Source organism: Psammomys obesus, unplaced genomic scaffold, assembly GCF_907164565.1.
Source record: "Psammomys obesus unplaced genomic scaffold, mPsaObe1.curated_primary_1811, whole genome shotgun sequence".
Classification (NCBI taxonomy): Eukaryota; Metazoa; Chordata; class Mammalia; order Rodentia; family Muridae; genus Psammomys; species Psammomys obesus.
The window spans coordinates 7,847,880-7,869,775 of record NW_026591086.1 but is presented as its reverse complement, the minus strand read 5'-3'; the positions used below and the strand labels follow the sequence as shown (position 1 = coordinate 7,869,775).

General features: G+C 45.2%; 2 protein-coding genes across 11 annotated transcripts in view; both read left to right on the top strand.

Moving 5' to 3' along the window:
- Window positions 1-2,714, top strand: part of Piwil2 (piwi like RNA-mediated gene silencing 2) — a 58,497-nt gene extending 55,783 nt beyond the window's left edge. For all 5 annotated transcript variants that reach the window (XM_055609947.1, XM_055609948.1, XM_055609945.1 and 2 more), the window contains exon 23: window positions 660-2,714. In XM_055609947.1, the coding sequence (XP_055465922.1) occupies window positions 660-816 (157 nt within the window). In that variant the 3' untranslated portion in view covers window positions 817-2,714. The remainder of the gene's footprint in view (window positions 1-659) is intronic.
- A 7,930-nt stretch (window positions 2,715-10,644) lies between these two features.
- Slc39a14 (solute carrier family 39 member 14) overlaps window positions 10,645-21,896 on the top strand; it is a 44,568-nt gene continuing 33,316 nt past the window's right edge. For 3 of the 6 annotated variants that reach the window (XM_055609545.1, XM_055609544.1, XM_055609546.1), the window contains exon 1: window positions 10,891-11,011. The gene's annotated coding sequence lies outside the window, so the exon portion shown is untranslated. Of the gene's footprint in view, window positions 10,658-10,890; window positions 11,012-15,714; window positions 15,804-21,896 lie in introns of those variants that run through there. The other 3 variants (XM_055609551.1, XM_055609550.1, XM_055609549.1) reach the window with 2 other exon arrangements.

Below are 21,896 nucleotides of genomic sequence, written 5' to 3'. Positions count from 1 at the left end.
ATACATACATACATACATACATACATACATACATACATACATACATACATACACACATATACCATGCGTGTGCTTGGTGAGGCCAGAAAAAGGAGTCAGATGCCCTGGACTAGAGTTACAGATGTTTGTGAGGTGCCATATGGTTGCTGGGAACCAAACCAGGTTCTTAACTGCTGAGCCATTTCTCCAGCCCCTTCTTTTTTTTAATATAATACTTAATTTTAATTTTACTTAAATTTAATACTTAAAATTAGAAATACTTAAAATTAGAAGATACCCATCCTTTGGCTTAAGTGGAGATGTAAACAATTCCAGATGAAAAATAATGGTTTCTCTCTCAGACCTAGTGACTCACACCTATAGATTGAGCACTTGAGATGCCAAGGCAGGGAGATCATTGGCAGCTCAAAGCCAACCTGGGCTAGTGGAGTTCCAAGCCAGTGTAGGCTAGATAGTTGAGAACCTCTACCCCAAACCAAACCAAACTAACAAACAGAAAACCAACAATTCCTGAAAAACAGCATTAGGACTAAGTTTCCCAGAATCCCTCTACCCCATTTATTGGTAGGTGTGCTGTGTGTTGTATCCCCACAAGTGAAACCCTGCCCGACCCAGCTGGAGGTGGAAGTGATAAAGACACATTTTCTTCCTAACTCTAGGCTGACTTTCAAACTGTGCCACATGTACTGGAATTGGCCTGGTACCATCCGAGTTCCAGCTCCTTGCAAGTATGCCCACAAGCTAGCTTTCCTGTCTGGACAGATTTTGCATCATGAACCAGCCATCCAGCTGTGTGAGAACCTGTTCTTCCTATAACTAGGAGCATGGACATTGGCTGCGAGGAGCAACTGGACTCAGGCTCACTCATTCTCACAGAATTATCAGAAATGGCAGTGGGGTTTTATGTTGGCATTTTCTCTTTCTCCATCTTTGTAGAATAGATTTCTGTTGTTCTTTTAACCCAGATATTATAGTAGAGTGTGGTGCTGCATGCCTGTTATTCCAATACTTGGGAAACTGAAGCAGAAGGACCTTTAGTTCAAGGCCAGCCTGGGCTACATGGTGAGTTCCAGGCTAGCCAAGTTTACAGAGTGAGACCCTGTCTCAAAAAACAAAAACAAGCCCCTGTCCCCGCAAAGCCCACAACAAAACCAAAGCCTGCTGTAAAGGAAGCAAGTTAAGTACCAGCTCCCAGCTGCCTTTATGGAGCAAAGCCATGTCGACAGTACTGCTTCTGTGCGGAACATAGGGTCAGGAACTTCCAGAGGCTGGGGAACAGGTCAGTGTTGAAGCATGTTCTTAGCATGTCAAACCCCCGAGTCCAGTTCTCAGCAACCCCCCTAGCAAATAAGTAAAGAAAGAAAACATAGCCCCCAAGGCAGCGTGAGCATCAGTTACCTGCAGGTAACTGTAGGTTGTGCCTACAGGACCTTCCCGTTTTTGTGCCAGAAGTGATACGAATGAAGTCACTGCAGACATCTTAAAGGAGAGAGTTACTTATTTGGGCAGCCAGGGAGGGCTATGGAAGGGCCTGTGCAGCACAGGGTGTCAGAGAAAGCAGCTGTGCATGTGTCAAAGACATGCAGTAAAAGCAGCATAAGGAACAGTTGGGCCCCTGAGCCCACTTCTCCCAGGGATGTGAGTTCGCCTAGTCCCTGGCTTCCTGAGAGTCCAGCTGAAGCTGCTCTTCTGGACCTTTCAGTTATTTACAGCCCTTGAAATTGCTTTTCTGAAGCCCTGACAGACGCATGCATGTGTGCACACACGCCTTTGCTCTTTGTGACTGATCCTGAGTAAATTTGCCTAGAACACGTGGGAAGAATTCAGGAGAGTTGGGAACATTATGGATGGAGTGCAGGTTTTTTCTGCAGAAGTCTGAAACTGAGATTATACAAAAGAGATTATTCAAAATCCAGTCTCAGGCTTTCCAAAGTTGGCTTGGGCAAGTGGGATGCTCTCTCACCCAAGTCTAGACAGGTAGAAAGTTGTTCTCAGGCCTGTGGGCTTCAGTGTTTTGGAGAGGCATCAGTTTTCTGTGTGTGTGTGTGGTTTTTTTTTTTCCTTCTGTTTCACAATCTTCCAAGTTTTTTCAGGCCTAAATGGATCATCCCTTGCTTTACTGGGTTCTAAAAGCTAATTTTACTTAATCTTTTCAAATTTATGTATATTTGTATTTTGTGTGATGGATGGACGGTAGGGGATTGAGCAGAAATACTCATTTTAAATGACAGTGTGTGTTAAGAGCTTCAGCATGAAACCACTGAAGAGCAACTGGGGCTGCGGTAGTCAGATCAGCACACTCGCAGAGCTGGCCCTGTCCTGGGCTTGAAAAAGATAAAGCCCTTAGTTTGTTGCAGCACTCAGAGGCTGAGGAGGGATGAGTATTGGGGTCCTCAAATGTACCCCTGTTGTTTGGAATCTATGACCAAGGTTAGGCTGAGATCTGAAATGTAAAAGCCATAGAATTAAACAGAACAGACTGAAAATGGGCCTTTAGCTGAACAAATTCCACGTTGTGGATTTCTTTGGAAGTATTTTGAGTTTGCTTTAGAAGTTGCTTTTCCTAGCACTTCTTTTCTCCTTAGGTAGAACATGCTTAACTTTAATTCCAGAATGTCTGTGCTCTCTATACCTGATGTTCTTGACTTGTTTTTCAGTTTCAGTGCCAAGCAGTTGGGCCATGTGGTATAAAATAAATACATTCTATGTCTGTAGTTGTGTCTGAAAGATTATGGTTTGTTTATTAAGTGCCTATAATGTGCTTTTCCTTCAAAGAGAAGCAAAAGTTAAAGTTATTCCTCTGGGAGACATAGGCAGTCAGGAACCTAAGTTTGTGTATGAGCCTGGTTTTCAGGCTTTTCTCTTTCTTTCTTTCTTTCTTTCTTTCTTTCTTTCTTTCTTTCTTTCTTTCTTTCTTTTCTTCCTTCCTTCCTTCCTTCCTTCCTTCCTTCTTTCTTTGTTCCTTCCTTCCTTTTTTCTTTCTTTCTCTCTCTTTTTCTCTCATTCCCTTTCTTTCTTGCTGTTCTTGTTTTTTTTTTAAATAGGGTTTCTTTGTGTAGCCCTGGATATCCTGGAATTTACTCTTTAGACCAGGCTGGTCTCGAACTCACATACCTACCTGCTTCTGCCTCCTGAGTGCTGGGATTAAAGAAGTATGCCATCACCTTAGCTTGTCAATCTTTTTCTTTCTTTATTTTTTAATAATTTATTTATTTTTATTTCATGTGCATTGATATTTTGCCTGAATGTATGTTTGTATGAAGGTGTCAGATCCTCAGAAACTGGAGTTACAGGCAGTTATGAGTTGTCATTATGGTACTGGGACTTGAACCAGGGTCCTCTGGAAGAGCAGCTGTTGACTGCTGAGCCATCTTTCCAGCCCCTTGTCAGTCTTTCTTAATAGATGCTGTTAGCTCAGGAGAGACCCAGTAAGCTTACTCTAAGGGTGGCCTCTCTACCACCAAAAAGATTTTTTTTAATTTATTACATTTATTTATCATATACATGTAGGGAGGCAGGGAGGTCAGAGGACAGCTTGCTGATGTTGGTTCTCTACTTCTATCACGTAAGTCCCAGAGACAGTTTGTCAGGTTTGGTGGTAAGTACCTTTACCTGCGAAGCTGTCTTGGTCTTAAATGCTTGCCATTTAGGGTGGCTCAGGCTTGAAGTCCCCACATTTGGGAGGCAGAGGCAGGAGGATCAGGAGCTTTGGGTTACATTTGGCTATATATTGAGTTTGAGGCCAGGCTTGGGATGTGAGACCTGTCTCAAAATATAAATAAAAATTAAAATTGGATCAGTAAGATAGCATACTGGATAAAGGAGCTATTCCTTAGCCTTATGACATGAGTTCAATTCCCAGGACCATGAATTAAAGAATATGGTTGGAGAGATGGCTCAGTGGTTAAGAGCACCAGTGCTGTCCCAGAAGTCCTGGGTTCAATTCCCAGCACCCACATGGTACCTCACAAATATCTGTAACTCCAGTTTCAGAGGATCTGATGCCCTCTTCTGGCCTTCAGGGGTATCAAGCCATGCATATTGCGCACAGACACATATACAGGCAAAACATCCATACATTCTATATATTATATATGTGAAGTTTATAATATGTATTATATATTACATATAAAATATGAGAAACAACACACATACTCTGTAACAAGCGGTAGAAACATGGTTCAGTGGTAAAGCCCTGACGCAGCTATGTAGGCCTGTGGTCAATTGCACAGTTTCCTTATACCCCCAAATCTTCTAGAACTCAAGGTAGAGGCAGGAGGATCAGAGTCAGAGGTTATCCTCAGCTACACAGTGAGTGTGAAGCCAGCCTGAGCTATAAGAGACATTGCCTCAAAATGACAAAATTATTAAGAAGCTAATATGAAAATGTGATGTCATGTATGTGGTTCCCATATCACATTCTGCTAGAAGCAGAATTAAAATCAGAGAAAATAACTTATTTCTGACTAAGGTGTAGCCTTCTAAATATGACTTTATTTTAAAAGCTCAGAGGCTGGGTGTGTGGTGTATGCCTCTAGGAGGAAAAGGCAGGTGGAATTTTGGGAGTGTAAGCCCAAACTTGTCCACATATCACCAGCCAGAGCGACACAGTGAGACCCTTCTGGGGGCCTGGAGAGAAGAAGAAGAAAGGAACGAAGGAAGGAAAAAGAAGAATAAGACACTGAGGGGCTAGAGAGATGGCTCAGCAGTTGAGAATGCTTGCTGCATAATTATCAGAGTTTGGATCCCAGAATCCATATAATACACTGAGCTATACACTGAAGCTCCAGCTTGGAGGGGGCAGTGACAGGAGGATCTGTGGGGCTTGTTGGATTCCAACCTAGCCAAGAAAATACAGTGGGCCCCTAGTTGAGGGAAAGACTGCCTGAAAGAAACAGTGTGATAGAGGGCGCCTGGGACCCTCTTTTCGTCTCATGTACACAGGTGGGTGCATCTGTACATATGTATGCATACATACCAATATTTTAAGATCTGAGCACACAGGAGGCAGAAGCAAATAGATTTCTGTGAATTTACTCCTACCCTAATCCAGATAGTGCCAAGTAAGTAGGACTAAGTAGTTGAGACCCATCTCAAAGACAACAAAGCTCTGATTTAAAACCAATTGAGGGATCTAGAGGGATGGCTCAGTGTTAAGAGCACTTGTTGCTCTTGGAAAGAGCCTGGGTTTAATTCCCAGCACCCACAACATGCCTTACAACTGTAACTCAAGTCTTAAAGGACCCAACAAATCTCTGGCCTCCTTAGGCACCAGGCATGCACGTGGAGCAGAAATAAAATTTCAAACATGAGATTTTGAAAACCCTTTGGAAAATAAGAGCAAACTGACTGTTGGATTCAGGTGTACGTTTGGGGCTATGGAGAGAGTAGTCCTCTAGAGTGATGTGGTTGTTCTCTATCAAACTGTGTACATGTCACCAGTGAGAGTGAACCCTTATAAAAACCATGGGTGCTGGGGGGTAATGGTGTGAGTATAGTTCACCTAGATAACCAACGCAGCTTGGCCTGGGATATTGGTAGTAGGGGGCGCCTGTGTGTACAGGGGAGCCAGGGATCATGCAGGACGGTACTTTATCCTGCTCAGGTTTGCTGTGAACTGAGCTGAAAAGGTCCCTAAAAAATTATTGACTTGGATCGGGCATGCACACCACCATGGAAGTTTGGAAGTTAGAGGACAACCAGGTGGTTTGTTCTACCATGTATGGCCCAAGGATGGAGTTTAGGTCACGAGGCTTAATGGCAGCAGACACCTTCACCTCTTGAGCCATCTCTATCAGGAGGTGGCCGCATATGCCTTTAATCTCAGCACTTGGGAGGCAGGGGCAGTCAGATCTCTGAGTTAGAAGCCAGCCTGAGTTCCAGGACAGCCAGGACTACACAGAGAGACCCTGACTCAAAAAAAATAAACAAAAAAGAGTATTAGGCAAAATGGTAGAGTCAGACAAGTGTGGGCCAAAATAGCCTTGTGGGTATGTGTTGGGGATGGTGGTTCTGTTGGATTTGGGACAAGGTCTTGCTGTGTAGGTCTCAGGCTGGCTTCAAGTGTGCTTCTGTCCTTGCTCAGCTTCTCCAGTGTGAGATTAAAGTGTATTACCGTGCCAGCTGTGGTTTTATTATATGTGCATGTTTTCTTTTTTTCTTTGATTAATTAGAAGGTTTCTCTGTTTAGCCCTCGCAATCCTGGAAGATTCACCTTCTCCTACCTCTGCCTCCTGAGTGCTGTGATCAAAGGGTGTGCACAGCTACCACTACCTGATTCTCTCTCATTTTAAGTTTTGAGATGGAGGTCTCAATATGTTCATCAAGCTGGTCTTAAACTCCTAGACTTAAGCAATCCTTCCTTAGCTTCCCAGGTAGCTGAACTACATTTAGATGTTTGCCATACACCAAGCATCTTTTCAAAGAAAGATCACAGCAGAAATTAATAGAGGACAGAAAAATAACAGAGAAAAGCCAACAAAACCTTAAGTTGTCTTTTTCAAAAGAAAAATAAAATGGGTAGACCTTTAGCTCGACTGGTGAAGAATAAAAGGAACAGCTGGTGAGAAGGCTCAGTACGTGAAGGTCCTTGCCACCAAGCCTGATTAGTCCAAGTTCAATTCCTGGGATTTACATGGTAGAAGGAGAAAACATTTCCCCTAAGTTGTCCTCCAACCTCTACACACTCACTGTAGCACCCCTCCATTCACAAAATAACTTGAAAAAAAAAAAAAGGGAGTCAGAGAGATGGCTCAGAGATTAAAAGCTCTTGTGCCTTTGCAGAGGACTTGGCTTGGGTTCCTAGCACCCATACGCTCACAATCTCAGTAACTCCTGTCCCAGGGAGTTACCCCATACCCTCTTCTGACCTTTCCAGGCACTATATGTATATGGTACACACACATACATGCAAGCAAAAATAGTCATACACATACATAAATCTAAAAACAAAACAGAAGAATCAAATTACCAAAAACAGGGAGAAAAAAAGGTTATGGAATACTGGTAATATTTGTTTGCACAGTCAGAATTCATATTGATAATTATTCCAAAGCCAGGGGTTTTCCCAGGTGCCTTTTAGTCTGAATAGGTCAGAAACTCATAGGTGATTCATAGCGGAGGCCACTGGCCATCATCGAGCTCGGCCTAACAGCATAAGCTATTAACACATGGATCCTTGGGCCAAATGTTGGGGTTTGGGATACCTCTGATCCTCTTAAATTTAAGTCCTACCAGAACATAGGGAAAAAAATATGGAAAATTCACACACACGCACACACGCACACATACACATATACACACTAAAGAAAAAAACAAACTGATAACTAATCTAATGGTCTGGAGAAAAGCTATGGACTCTTGGCCAAACCCACTAAGGTCCAAAACTAACAGAAAGGATGAGGAGTCTTGGCTGCCCAGCCTGTCCTGTGAGCACAGTTGACTCAGAAACTGTGGCTTTCTGAGTCTTCAGCCCCACCCTTCCACACTACAGGATGGCTGTCTCATTTCTTTGGCTTCCTCTGCAGGGCTGGTCCCCTCACTTCTCCTACGGGAAATCTGTCTACATATGTTGGCAGGCGTCATGACCATGTCAGTTTCTTGCATTTCAGTTCTCTTAAATATTGCCCAACACCGACTTTTGAGAGAACTGCTGGCCAATCCAACAAATATTTATAGAGAATCTGTTATGTGCAAACTGCTACATTGGGGGTCCAGATACAGATTGGAACCTCTTAAAATCAAGGCAGATTAACGTCTAAGGTTAAGGATAGCAATAAGATACTTTGGATCTCAGCAAGAAGGCTCAGAGAGTAAAGGCACTGCTGCCAAGCCTGACAGCCAGAGTTCAATCCCTGAGACCACGCATTGGAAGGAGAGAACCAACTCCCTGCAAGTCGTCCTCTGACTTCTACACATGTTATAGTGCCTGACTGTGTACAAACACACACAATAAACAGATACATGTAATTTTAAAAAGCTAGTATTAGAAATGAAATGCTTTTTAGGGAAAAAATCCTAGTTCTATAAGCCATATTAGTTCTGAAGATTACAAGCCAATAATGGGTCACAAAATCAAGTTTAGTGGGTTTGTCACTCACTAGTCTTGAAGTCACAGAGATCTGAATGTTCTTGCCTCCTAAGTGCTGGGATGAAAGGACAACATGCCTGACCCTTTGTGTTTTGGTCCTGGAAGCTGAACCCCAAAGCCTCAAGCATACTAGGCAAATATTCTACCAAAGGAGCTATACTTTTAGTCCATATTTTATGAAAAAGTTGCTTGCTATATTATTTATACCGAAGTTATGGCACTGTTATTTTATTTTTTTTCCATATAGAATAACTTGCCTGGAAGTGCACCAGGTATGTGCAGTCAATGCCCACAGAGACCAAAGAGGGGGTCATATCGCCCTGGAATGAGAGTTATAGAGGGTTGTGAGACAGCAAGTAATAATTGCTTTCCTTTAAAAATACGGGTTTCCAAAAAGTCTGAGAGAGTAGATGAGATGTACTCCAGAACAACCAAGCTTACTGAGAGCAAGACAAATGGAAAGGGGATGAGAGGGAAACCCAGGCTCCAAACTGTCACTATGTGTGTCACCACTGTCATGGACAAGCTAGGTCCTTCATCTAATATGATGATGGGAGCAGATGGAGATACTTAGGACCTTTTGATTCTGAACCATGTTAATGATTAATTATATTCCTCTTGTGTATGGCTTATCAGTTTGAGATAGCTTATCAACTCCAGTTGCCCCTGTGGACTTTGACAGTTTCACAAACAAGCGACAATGCCACACAGATAGGTCCTGTGGTGGAGTCTCCCGTCACTCCTCTCTTTCCCACTAGTATTTTTGTTTGCTTGTTTGTTTGTTTGTTTGTTTGTTTTGAGACAGGGTCTCTTGTAACCAAGGTTAACTTCACACTCACTATGGAGCTGAACTAGCTTTGAACCCTTGATCCTCTTACTTCACCACCCAAGTGCTGGCATCACAGACATGGGCCATCATACCCTGCTCCCCACTCTGAGCAGTCTTTGATGACTGCTTACTATGAGCTATAGTACCAACACCCTGCCTGGAATCCTGTGGGATGTAGATTTATGAGCTTCATCCTATTCAGAGCTCTGTGTGTTTGAAGTACCAGATACCTTATCTCTAGGTGGGCTTCTCGTTCTTTTTATATACTCCTTCGAGGAAAAGTCTGATGGGGGACTGACCTTTCATCACAGCCCATTGTACTTTGGAGTCCCAAGTAGATGACATAATGTCTGAAAAACATTGTAAGTTTAACCAAGGCAAATAGTCAGTGTTATTACAGAGTTGAAGGGGCTCTGGAGGAAATTCTGCAAGAGTTATCATTACCCCAAAATCACTCAGAAAGTAAATGAGAGGACTATCACAGACAGCTCTTCCCCTCACCCATTGGAACACTGTAATTACAGAGTGAAGATAATTGAATTTTAGAAAAACACAAAGTGACCAGAAGAATCTCACTGGTCTCAGTGCTTTAGTGTCTTTTAAACTTAGAACCCTGTATATGCTAGGCAAGACATGAATTAATTTAGATAGGGTCTCAGCTAGCTCAGGCATGGTCTCAAACTCATTATGGGCCCGAGAGTGATTTAAACTTCTGATCCTTCTGTTGCCACTTCTCAAGTGCTGAATTACAGTTGTGCATTACCAAACCTGGTTTTACTGGGCTTGAACCTATGGCTTCAAGCAGGCCTAGGCATGCATTGGATCAACATGTTCCCAGTCCTCCTTTTACGTCTTGAGAGTCTCACTAAATTGCCCCGGCTGGCTTTGAACTTGATATCCTCCTGCCTCCACAGTAGTTAAGATTATAGGTCTGCACCACCCTGACTGCCTGTTACCCCCTTCCCCCAACACACACACACACACACACACACACACACACACACACACACACACGCACACTGGGCACTGAGTCTTTCCTGCCACCTGTTCTAGGGACGTTAAGTTCCTTTCCTATCACTTCCTTCTCGAGGGAACTTTCCCCCAACACTTGAGATACCCACAGCCAGCTGGGCACCTTCCCTGTGCCACAACAGAAGCCAGCAACTAACTGGCTCCAGTGACATTTGAAATCCTTCCACTGGTCTCCCAGCCCCAGGTGACAGCTGGCTAGGGCTATAGAGGAAACAATTCTAATAATATCCAGCTGAATAGAACAATAAGAGTTTAGTGGGTGGTTTATTTTTCTCAAGAAATTTGCATATCCGAGGCTCGATTTCCAACACAATAGGCCCTTCCTACAGCGGAAGAGACTCCCTCCTCAGACAGTCTTCAAACAAAACCTAAGGCTTTACCTTAGGAATGTGGTGCGAACATATGAAAAGTGAATATAATCTTTTGTTTGAATCATCACAAGACATTTGGTTCTTTTGGTTGGCTGGGGCATGCAAAAGAAGCGCAGTCTATGGGACGCCCCATCCTGCTTAGAGAACATTTTAGAATTGGGGAAAACAGAGAAGCCTCTTAGGTTCATCAGTAATGTTAAAAAGACATATACCTACCAAGACAGGGGCATTCTCCCTCAAGAATAACAGGATGGAGGCCAGGCTGTGAGTTTCCCACAAAGGGCACAGAAGGACAGATGGGAGATTTCCAGAACTAGCTGAGCCTGCCGGGCCTCGGTGAGTCAAGGATGGAATTCAAGAGGAAGGGTGGATGAGACTGAGGGAGCTAGGATGAGAGTCAGGGATGGACAACGCTGGAGGACCAGGTTGGCCACGTTAAGTGGACGCGGCTTGCTGGCGGCCCCACGTGGCAGGCCCGGAGGAGTGGGGCGGGGCTGCAGGCGGGGGCGGGCCCTGCGGTGACGCGCGGGGTATATGGCCGGGCATGCGCACGCGGTGGGGGCCGGACGCAGAGAGGGGGCGCGTAGCTGTCGGCGGGGACGCATCTACTCAGTAGCTGTGTCGCCGGCTGCCCTGGGGCCTGGATAGTGAGGCTGCGTGAGCCCGCCTGCCGGCTGTAGAGGACTTCAGGTGAGGACCGAGCGGGCGCACACAGGATGGGAAAGTGTGCGCCTCCGGGCTAGGGGACGCCGGGTGGGGGTTGGGGACACCGGCATGCGGAGGACCGAGGACCCGGAGCACTTCTGGAGGCCGAGCACTCCTTGGACCCGGTCCTGGTGGCACCTGATCGCCGTGCCACGGTGGCGAGGAGAAGGAGGTCACAGCGCTGTCCCTTCAGCTGGAGGGCCCGGGATGTGTGAGCTAGAAAAGGGCGCCGGGGAGATCGATAGCTGCGCGGAAAGGCTGAGATGAGCTTTCTAGAGCCCGGAGCCACAGCGCGGAGGAAGCGGAGTTAGATGGGTAGATCAGATATTCTGCAGTGGCGGTCGTCAGAACGGGGCTCTCGGGTCTGGATCTTGAGTTCTAGGAACCTGTGTGTCCTCCCTGCGCCCTCGCCCCCTTCCCGCCAGGCCACCCTCCAGCTGAAGAGCGATGCTCGGATTCTTCTGGTTGGGTTAGGCTGGAGTGGAGAACCGCAAAGGAGGCACTACGCTGAGTTCCCACTTGGATAACGGCAGTGATGACTCTTTTTCAGTTGGTACTGACCAAATTAGGTGGTCTGGTTACCACCTGCTCCCTCTTGAATCTGGACCATCCAGATTCACCTTGTAATCCTGAGGTGGAATCTAACCAGGAAGCTTGCCTCTCTGGGTTGTGGGTTCGGCTTTAAGAATCTTGTGCCTCCCGGGCCTAGATTCCAAACTGATCGGCTGGTCCAATTAGTTACGTGGCCTGTGTGTTCAAGAGGACTCTGAGTTTGGTTTGGTGAGGGAGGGGCAGAGTACTTTCCTGTGGCAGGAGCAACTTTGGCGGAACACCTCTTGCTGAAGTAACCTGGATTTGGAGTTGTAGCATTAGCCCTTTTTACCCAGCTAGCCCCTTGTCATTGGTATAGACAGTACTTTTTTTTGGGGGGGGGGGGGGGGGATTTTATGGGATGATGGAAACTGGCCTCAGAGTGACCACCCTGATCTCTGTTTAGCTCCTGCTCCCAACCTGGTCAGCGACTTGGGAATGGTTCAGGTTAGTATTGAGGCCAGCCTGAATTGTTTATCCGAAATACATACAGTTCTGTCATCCTTACCTATTAAAACAAACCTTAAACACTGAAGGGTTCCAACATGTCTCCTTGGTCAAGCAGCCAGGGGAATGTCCAGAATCACAACTTTAAACAACTAGAGTTAACAGCCATGTTGTCCCTTTTCTATTGGTGACTCAGTTGAGCTCTTTGCCAGTGGTACAAAGTCAGGGGGTGGAGAATAGGTCCTCTTTGTGTGACCAGAGGCACTAAATTGACTCAGGATATGGGTTCTTCCGGAAGGACCATGGCAGAGAACTTCTTGCGGCTATACCTGACTTTGCTGTTCACCAGGACAGTGCAGAGGCCCAGCTAACACGGAATAAAGAACGCAGAAACTGCCTAAGCAACCAACCAACTTCAGGAATAAGAGAGGCTATGTAATTGGTCTTTCATTTAGACAGGAGGAGAATTAAAGGCTTCTGGAGAGCCAGAGCTGTGTTCAAACCCACTGTTGATGCAGAAGGCCCAGGTCCCACATACTGTGTTTGCTTTGCACCCTTCAGTGGCCACTGTGTTTGGTGCAGGCACAAGGCTGCTCTGCTTTTCAGGCAAAGACAGTGGGTCGGGAGGAATTAAGTAGCAACGCAAGAGGTCTCCTCGGTGGTTGGAGTGGGTTCAAGAAGGGAGCTCTGTTTGAGTTGAGACACAGGGGCAGAGTACTCAGGGCTTTGGAGCTAGATTCTCTGTCCAAATTTCAGCCCCATTAAGCTCTAACAGTGAGTCTGTTCTCACAGACTGGTGTGGAACCTTGTGGTCACGTCTGGAATGTGGCTGACGCCGAGGTAGTACCACCATTTTTGTGGGTCAGACTGAGTGGTTTAGAGTCTCAGCAGCTAAAGTAGGTTGGTTTGTAAGGATGGTCGGAAGCCAGACATAAGGTGGATTGTGTCCTTCTTAGCTGGGTATAAAGTGTCCCTTGTCCTCCTGGGGGGACTGCTTTTCTGTGGCCGGCCAGGGAATGGCTCACAGATCCATGGGGAAGATGGGTGTTTTCTGCCTTGAGTCTAGAAGTTCTTTTCTTCAGAGACTGCTCCTCCTCAGGGCTTAATGATATCCAGGAAGGACCCCATCTCCCCTCCACCCTCACCCCTGTTTGTATAGGAAACTTGTCAATCACAGGATGGGTCCTGGTTTCAAAGACTTCCTACCTCCTTCCTCTTTCCTTCCTTGCACCCAAAGCTAATTTCTAGTGGGGTGGAATAGATTCCACGTGCTCTCTCTCCTCCTCCCCACCCCCACAACCACACCAGATGCATTCTCTCTGTTCCATTTAATGCCTGAAGAAAGTAACACCTTCCATTTTGCAGAAACACAGGTGGCCTTGTTATCTAGATGGAGTGTCTTTTAAAATAAAAGATACTGGATCCAGAGAGGTTAATTGGTGCCCCCCAAGTCCTATCACTTACTAGTGGCAGGGACTTGTTGGGGAACACCAAAGAAGTGTTCTGCCTCCATCCCCCACGTGAATTTACTGATAGTCTTGTGTTTTCCTTGGCACACTGGGAAGGGGGGTGGTCAGTAATCACTCAGCATATTGGATGGACCAAAGGAGGAGGTTCCAGCTTTTGCCGCAGGGGTCTGGAGAAGACCCCTGCAGTCTCTGGAGGAAACTGAGGGTTCAAAGTGAGAACAGAAAGAGGAAAGGGTCATGCTTTCTCCCCCCAGCCCCACCTCCCTCTGCGCTACACACACACACACACACACACACACACACACACACCTTAGAGTCTACAGTGGACCTTCTATGACTTTCAGGCTGGCAGCTGTTAGAATGCCAGGAGATAAGAAGTCCAGAGTCTGTGAACTCAGGACTGTTGCCAGCCAGGGCCTCATGCTTGCCCATCAGAAGGACTCTAAACCCCAACTGCCATGGAGTCTCCAGAGAGGGCCCTTGGTTGGGCTCAGACCAGCTGGGGAAGCAGAGCCCCCTACTGGGCCTTCTAATTTATATCAGGACAAAAGGCCTGTCTGCTGTGGAATTCACTTGTTAGGGAAGCCCCCATGGATAACCATGACATCCAGTTTCTCTGGCCCTCTAACTTTCTGTCAGAACAGGCCCAGGGAGCTCAGAGTTTGGAATGGAGTGATGCCCCTAAATTTATCATGGTTGGCAGCTAGAGCATCTCTCAGGGACCCAATATTATTATAAAGACATCCATTAAAAGTTGTGAATTGAGGAGTGAGGGTATTGTTTATTTAATTATTTTATAAAGAAGACACGGGAGGTGGGATTGTTGCTCAGTGGTAGGGCAATTGCCTAGTGTGTACAAGGTCCTGGGTTTCATCCCTTGATACTGCAAGGGTTTTTTGTTGTTTGTTGTTTTGTTTTTAAATTACACGATTCATTTACTTTGTGTGCATGTGAATGTCTGTGGGCCATGTGCCTTGTGCACAAGTGGAGACCAGAGGATGAGCTATTGAGTCATCCCGCCAGTCCAGTAGAAAGGTTAGGACTTTATTTTCTCCTAAAAAACTTGAATGTGTAACTTTCAAAAGGGGGGTGGTGGTTGGGGTGCTATGGAATGGCTCAGTGGATGAGTGTGCTCACTGTCAGGCTCAACATCCGTGCTGGATCCCCAGGACTGACGTGGTGGAAGGAGAGGACCAACTCCCGAAAGTTGTCCTCTGACTTGTGCTTTTGTACAGACAGGACACAAATAAATGTTTTTTTATATATAAACCTACATGTGTTTGCACTCATTTAGTTTTCCCCTTCTCCCATTGTGGTAGGCTAACACTTTGCCTTGAACAACATCATGAGCCTTTTGGGGTTAGTCCTCTGATTAGACTTGGAAATTGTCTATGAAAATCACACCTACATATCACACATGATCCCTTGTTTTCCCTGGTTTGTGGTGCTGGGGACAGAACCCAGGACCTGTGTACACCGGGCAATGTTCTGCCAGTGGACTGTATTTCCAGCCCTTTTTGTTATCTTTGTGAAATGATTTTCATTAGGCTCTATGTATAATCACGTAGTTCAGAGATCAGATCAGTCAATAAATAAATAAATAAAATGCAGCATTCGTCACCCTGTTCCCCCACCTCGGTTAACCCTGGGTAGTCATCACTTTTCCATTACACAAGTGGCACTCCCTAAGCATGTAGAATAAGTTACGTGAAGAGGAATTCCTACTCAAAATGGTAGGATGCAACCATTTGGTTAGCATTCATTAAAAAGTGACATTTACAAACTGTATTTAGAATCCTTAATTTAAATTTGAAATTCTTCATTTTTACTTTTGTAACTTGTGTAGGTTATTCATTTTCATGCATTAAGTTTTTCATTTTCTGTGTATGAATGTTTTCCTGCATGTATGCCTGTGCACCACTTTTGTGCAGTGCTCACAGCGGCCAGAAGAGGGCGTAGGGTTCCCCTGGAACGGGAGTTATGGATGGTTGTGTGCCACTCCGTGTAGGCTTATTGCATATCATTTTTCCATTATGCTTCATTTTATTTACTTATTTTGAAGATCTTTTTATAAAATGTGTGTGTGTGCTTGTACAGGAGCAGGTGGAGGCCGGAAGAGGGCGTCTGATTCCCTGAAGCTGGAGGTATAGGCCTTTTCTTTTCCTTCTGAGACAGGGCCTCATCTCATGCCTGGGACTCACATGTAGCCTGCGCTGGCTTTGAACTTTGAACTTAACTTACCGTGGTCCTCCTAAGTGCTGGGATTACAGGTGAGCCAACACACCCAGCTGTTAGTATAAACTTATAATGTTGACCTTAGATGTACTAAAGAGTTGTAGAAATAGATTTCCTTATCCCAGGGTCCATTTACCAAGACCAGGAAATCAAATATTGGCATAGTATTTTAAGCTGTAATTTTTTTTTAATGTCACAGTGCCCACACAAATATTCTTTTTCTGTGTTCAGGCTCCAATGCTGCCCACCCCGCATTGAGTTTCTCCTTGGGGTCTCCTCCCGTCTGTGACATAGGTTCCCTGGTCTTTTTTTTCTAGGGTGTGGTCATGCATTTTGAGCAAGAATGCTGATGTTGCCCTTTAGAGGATCATAATAAGCATTCATTGTGTGTGTGTGTGTGTGTGTGTGTGTGTGTGTGTGTGTGTGTGTAAAAGAAAGAGAGCTGTGCACCACAGCTTGTGTGGAGGTCAGAAGACAACTTCAGGGTTGTTCTCTCTTTCTGTCCATGAAGGCAGGGTGTCTTTTCTTGCTGAATTCTACCCTGCAATCTTCTGGGAGACTCCCCTGTCTGGGCCTTCCATCTCACTGCAGGAATGCTAGGCATACAGGTGAATGCCATCACACACCCACCGTGGTATCCGAATCTCTTCATGGGGCTTCTGGAATTGAACTCAGGATGTTAGGCTTGCGGGCTAGGGTTTTGATTTTTTTTAAAGATTTATTTTATTTACTATCTATACAATATCCTTCCTGCATATTGTGCCTGCAGGCCAGAAGAGGGCACCAGATCTTATCATAGATGGTTGTGAACCACCATGTTGTTGCTGGGAATTGAACTCAGGACCTTTGGAAGAACAGCCCGTGCTCTTAACCTCTGAGCCATCTCTCCAGCCCCAGGCTAGTATTTGTACTTGCTGAGTTATCTTGTTTGTCTTCCAGTGAGTTACTATGAGTCTGGCCCCAGTGTAGGGAACATCAGGTACCTGGGTTCTCTTTTACCACCCAGGGAGGACAGAGGAGAGGTGGCATGGAGCCAGCTCAGATCTTCGTAGGAAAGACACCGGAGTGTCACCGGAGTGACAAAGGGAAGTGCAGTCAAGGCAGTGCTAGGGGGATGACCAATTCTGCTTCTCTCGTACTGCCAGCCTCTAATTGTTACAGCCATCCGTGGATCTTGTTTGCAGAGCGGTTACCGGGTTCTGTTTTCCTCTTTCCTGCTGCATTTGTTAGTTAGGATTGTGCTGAAAGGAAGAACTGATCCTACCTTGTGTTCGCTTTTATTCCATGGTTCAGGATCTCATGGTCATTACTTATGACTTACCCTTGCCGTTACCTTCTGCCTTTTGTGGTATGGTCAGTTGAACCAAGGGCCTCACATGTGAGGCAAGCGCTGTCCGGAATGAGCTGCGTCTATCCCTGCCCCATCAATGAATGACCATTTCAAGGGCTTCCTTGTCATCTTTGGTGCTCTCTGGATAAGCCCTCCCCCAGCAATCACTTTTTAAATGTCACAAGATAATCCTCGATCATATTATCACTTCCCCCATTAGCCCTGGAGTCAACCACTTCTCCAGTGAGCCTGGTGAAGAGACTAAGGTCTGTTTGCGAGGTGCGCTGTTACCCTTTCGGTAGACAAAGCTGGGAATGTGTGGTGATGCTAACCGTATGTGTGTACCTCTGTGTATGTTGTGTGTACCTACAAAACCCGTGAGCAAGGTCTCATTGTGGCCACAGCTGGCCTTAACTTGCCCTGTAATTGAGGATGACCTTGAATTTCTGATTGTACTGGGATTACAGGTATGTAATCAGCCCTGCCTGGGCTCTTTTTTTTTTTTGGGGGGGGGGGAGACAACAGGGTTTCTCTGTGTAGCCTTGGCTGTCCTGGAACTTACGCTATAGACCAGGCTGGCTTTGAATTTACAAAGATCTGCCTGCCTCTGCCTCCCCAGTGCTGGGATTAAAACTGAACACCACCATGCCGAGCCTATCAGCCCTGAGCTTTATGCATGCTGGGCAAGCGCTCTACAAAATAAGCTACGTCCTGTCCCAGCTTCTCTATTTATATTTTAATCCATGTCTCTACTAATATTGTCTATACTAATACTGAACGAACTGGAATCATCACAGGACACACCAAAGCCAAGTTCTTAGCACAAAGGAGATTTATTTGTCCCAGAGGGACAAAGGGACAATAAGAGGTAAAGACAGAGGACGAGGGAGAAGGGTAAAGGAACAAGGGAGAAGAAGGGATATTTGTTCGAGAGGGACAAAGGACTGCCTTTGGATAGGAGACAGACATAGCTCTTAGGCAAATGGTCAGTGGCAGTTTATAAAGGGAAAGGGGAAACCCTGTGGTAGGATGAGTTGGTTAATTTTAATTAGGCATGTTAATTAGGGTAACAAAAAGGGGGCTTTTGATTACTGAACTTCAATACTTTGATAGCTGGACTTGTAGTCAGCCTCAGGAGAGGAAGTGGCCAAATAAGGGAATAGACTTTGGTGACTAGGTTTAGGATTGTAATCTGTTTAGCAAGGGGGAGAAGAGTGAAGGGCAAAACCTGTTGGTGCCATGTTTGCCATGATCAGGCCTGCTAGAGCCCTTCAAATACCTCTTACCTGACACCATCAATTCATTTCATTTTTAAGTCCTTCCTATGTTACTTAGAACTTCCTTCTTCAACAGCAGAAAACTCTCACTTGGTTTTATGTTATTGCTGCTTACGCTCTTGTTGTCCTGATATTGGTCTAATCACATACTTAACTCATATGTACGGGTATAGTGGAGATTTGATTTTACTGAGTTTCTTTTTCTTCTTCTTCATCTTCGTCTTCGTCTTCATCTTCATCTTCTTTTTAAGACAGGGTTTCTCTGTGTAGCCTTGGCTGTCCTGTAACTCGATCTACAGACCTGGCTGGCCTCAAAGTCACAGTAATCTACCTGCCTCTGCCTCCTGAGTCCTGGGATTAAAGGCATGAACCAGCAATTCCTGACCTTCACTGAACTTCTTGATGATAGAATACAGAGGTAGAGGTGAGGGTCCCTAGCTAACACGGACGTTTGTGCCTATGATGGCATTGGGATACAGTGAATGCCATTGACTTCATCCCTTCTGACTGCCCCTCTCAACTCTACCCTCACACCTCTGTACTCTGCTTCCTGTCACTTGAATCTGCCTTCATCTATCATCTATCTATCTGTCTGTCTGTCTGTCCTGTCTGTCTGTCTATCTATCTATCTATCTTAAAGCTCAAATACTTTAAAATTGTATTAAAGTTTGAGAGAAAAATAGGGCAGATGAGCTGAAAAGCTGACCCTTGCTGGAAGGAAGTGGATGAAGAAGAGGAAGAAACTCACATCTTTGACATTTCAGCCATGGAGATTTATAAGTGGCTGTGGAAAGAGTGTGGGGAGGATATTCAGAAAACAATAACAACAACAAAAAGCAGCCTGAGTATCCAGGCCAAGTCTGCTAACGACTTTGGCTGATATCCAAAGACAAGATGGAAAAGGGAGAAGGGCTGTATATATATAATCTTATCTATATCGTACTTTTGAGTTAGAACTCAGAAAAAAGAAGGCTTAGCAGTAAAGAGAGTAAGCAACTGTTATATCTGTCTTTAACTTTTTTCTTTTTGCATTAATTGACTGATTGTATGTGCTTACAGACACACTTGTACAGATGTCTGAGCACAACTGGCTAGAACCAGTTCTCCCCTTCCCTTGCAGGCAACCCAGGTCATCAGGCTCGGGACAAGCGCTCCTGCCTGCTGATCCATGTCCCCAGTCCTCATCTGTCTGAGATGGGGGTCTCTGTTTAATCCAGGCTGGTCTCAATCTCAGTGATCTTCCTGCCTCAGTGTCCCCATCGCTGACTTTGTAGGCATGTGACACTTGCCTGGTCTTGCGTCTGTCCCAAGCAATGGGTCCTGTTAACTTCGTAGCTTCAGTATCATTTTAAGTCATAGAGCATACTGTATCCTGGTGTTAAAAAGCCAGAATGGCCACCTGGGTGAAGCCACTCAACAACAGCCATAGTCAGGACTACTATCTTGATTATACTTAGTATTGTCAGTAGGACGGGCTAATGGAAGTTCACCCAGAGCAGCGAGGAGCTCAGAGACCTGCTCAGCTCAGGTCTGCCACCTGTGATCAGAACTTGCCACTCATAGTTCTAGGAAATGGAAGTGTGTGGTGTTGTCTATGAGAACAATCGGGTGTGTTAGTGCAATGCAGGTAGGTACTTAAAATAACCTCTCTTTTGTGACTGGGGAGGTGGGAGGTGTTCATGGTGGGATGGGGTGGGGCTTTTGGTACTTCCTAGCTTGTAGTTTACATTACACCAGCCTCTGTTTCGGGCCTCATACCACCTTCCTTAATTCCATGTATGTTTGTCCCCATCTCTCCTTTCTTTGACAAAGACAAGAGTCATTGGATTTAGATACCAGGATGCTTTCCTGTTGAGATCCTTGCCTGACTTCATGAACTGAGGCCCCATTTCCTACTCAGATCGCATCCTGAGGTACCAGGGAGACAGCCTTTGGAAAATCTGGCTCATGGAACTATGAAAAAAAGTGGGGAGGAGGATACTTCTCTTCAGCCCTGAGTCAGAAAGCCAGTCTGGTCGCTCTCTGGCTCAAAGCCCAACCCTAGGTAGGCTCCCTGCCTCCTTGGTGTTGCAGATCCCAGATTCTCTCAGACTGATCTGACATTCCGGATCAGAGGCTCTATAGCACTGGAGTACAGAGGACTCCTGAGTCCTGTAAGAAGTTCAGGGCCGGGGCTGAGGGCTTGCCTGAGTGCTCTAGCTGTGAGCAATCTTTATTTCTTTACTTGCTTTCCTTCTTTTTTTTCTTTCTTTATGTATGTATGCATTTATATTTTAATTATTGCATTATTTCTTCTTTATTTCTCTTGTCCACGTCATTCTGTCTCTAGACAACTAACACGGTATGGTTTCTGTGTAGCTGGTACTTTATTTATTATATTTTGTATCTCACTGTTTCTAGCTACTCTGAGGGACAGACTGTTACAACCTTTGCTGTTCTCTATAAGTCCCATTGGCTTGTATCTTGACTTAGATCCTTGAAGCTGATACTGTAGGGTTGAGGCTGAGATCTGTGTGACTTAGAGCACTCTTAACTCTTATTTCTACTTAGATTATTTTATGTGTGTGCATGATTGTGGGTACATTTGCCATGTCACCTATGGGGAGTTTGGAGAACATTTTTGTCCCCCCATTTACCCATTTATGTGGGCTCCAGGAATTCAACTCGGGTTGCCAGGCTTATGTCAGAAGCGCTTTAGCCTACTGAGCCATCTTGCTGGACCAGGGCCCCCTGTAACTCCTCCCCATTGTGTACATGTTGTTACACGGATTGCCTTCATTTCAACGATCCTTTCTGTTGTATACTTAGATTGCTTGGTTTTGATAAGTTGTGATTTGTTATCTGTTTATTTGGCATGGTACTAGGGATCGAATCTAGGGCCTTAATCAGCAAGCAAGATCCTATCTCAGAATAAACTTTAGGACAGCGTGTAAATCCCAAAGGCAGGTAGATCTTAAAGGGTTTGATGTCAGCCTGTTTTACATAGTGAGTTCAGGGAAGGGGGTCAGGCCTAACGATGGCTCATTGTGAAAATGTGCTTCAGAGATTAATCTTAATGACTTGAATTTGGTCCCCAGGTCCCTGAATCTCAGTGTTCCTGAACTCCACATTTAGCTTTAGAAAGGAATGTATAGCAATGTGCTTTAGCATAAAGAAATAATAGGTAATATGCTTTAACAATATTGGGGCAATCAGCTAATTATTTAGAAAAACAAAATTAGATTCTCTTAGGCCCAACGAAATTCTAGGCGGATTAGAGATTAAAGGGTGTGTGACTAGATGTGTGTGTTTGTTTGTGGTTTGATTTTTTTTTTTTTTTTTTTTTTTTTTTTTGAGGTAGGGTTTCTCCGTGTAGCCCTGGCTGCCCTAGAACTAGCTCTGTAGACCATGCTGGCTTCAAATTCACAGAGATCCACCTGCTGCTGCCTCCCAAGCACTGGGACTAAAGGCATGCGCCACCAATGCCTGGCCTTGAGATTAAAAATTCTAAATTCAAGAAATTCAAATGTACATATCTCTAA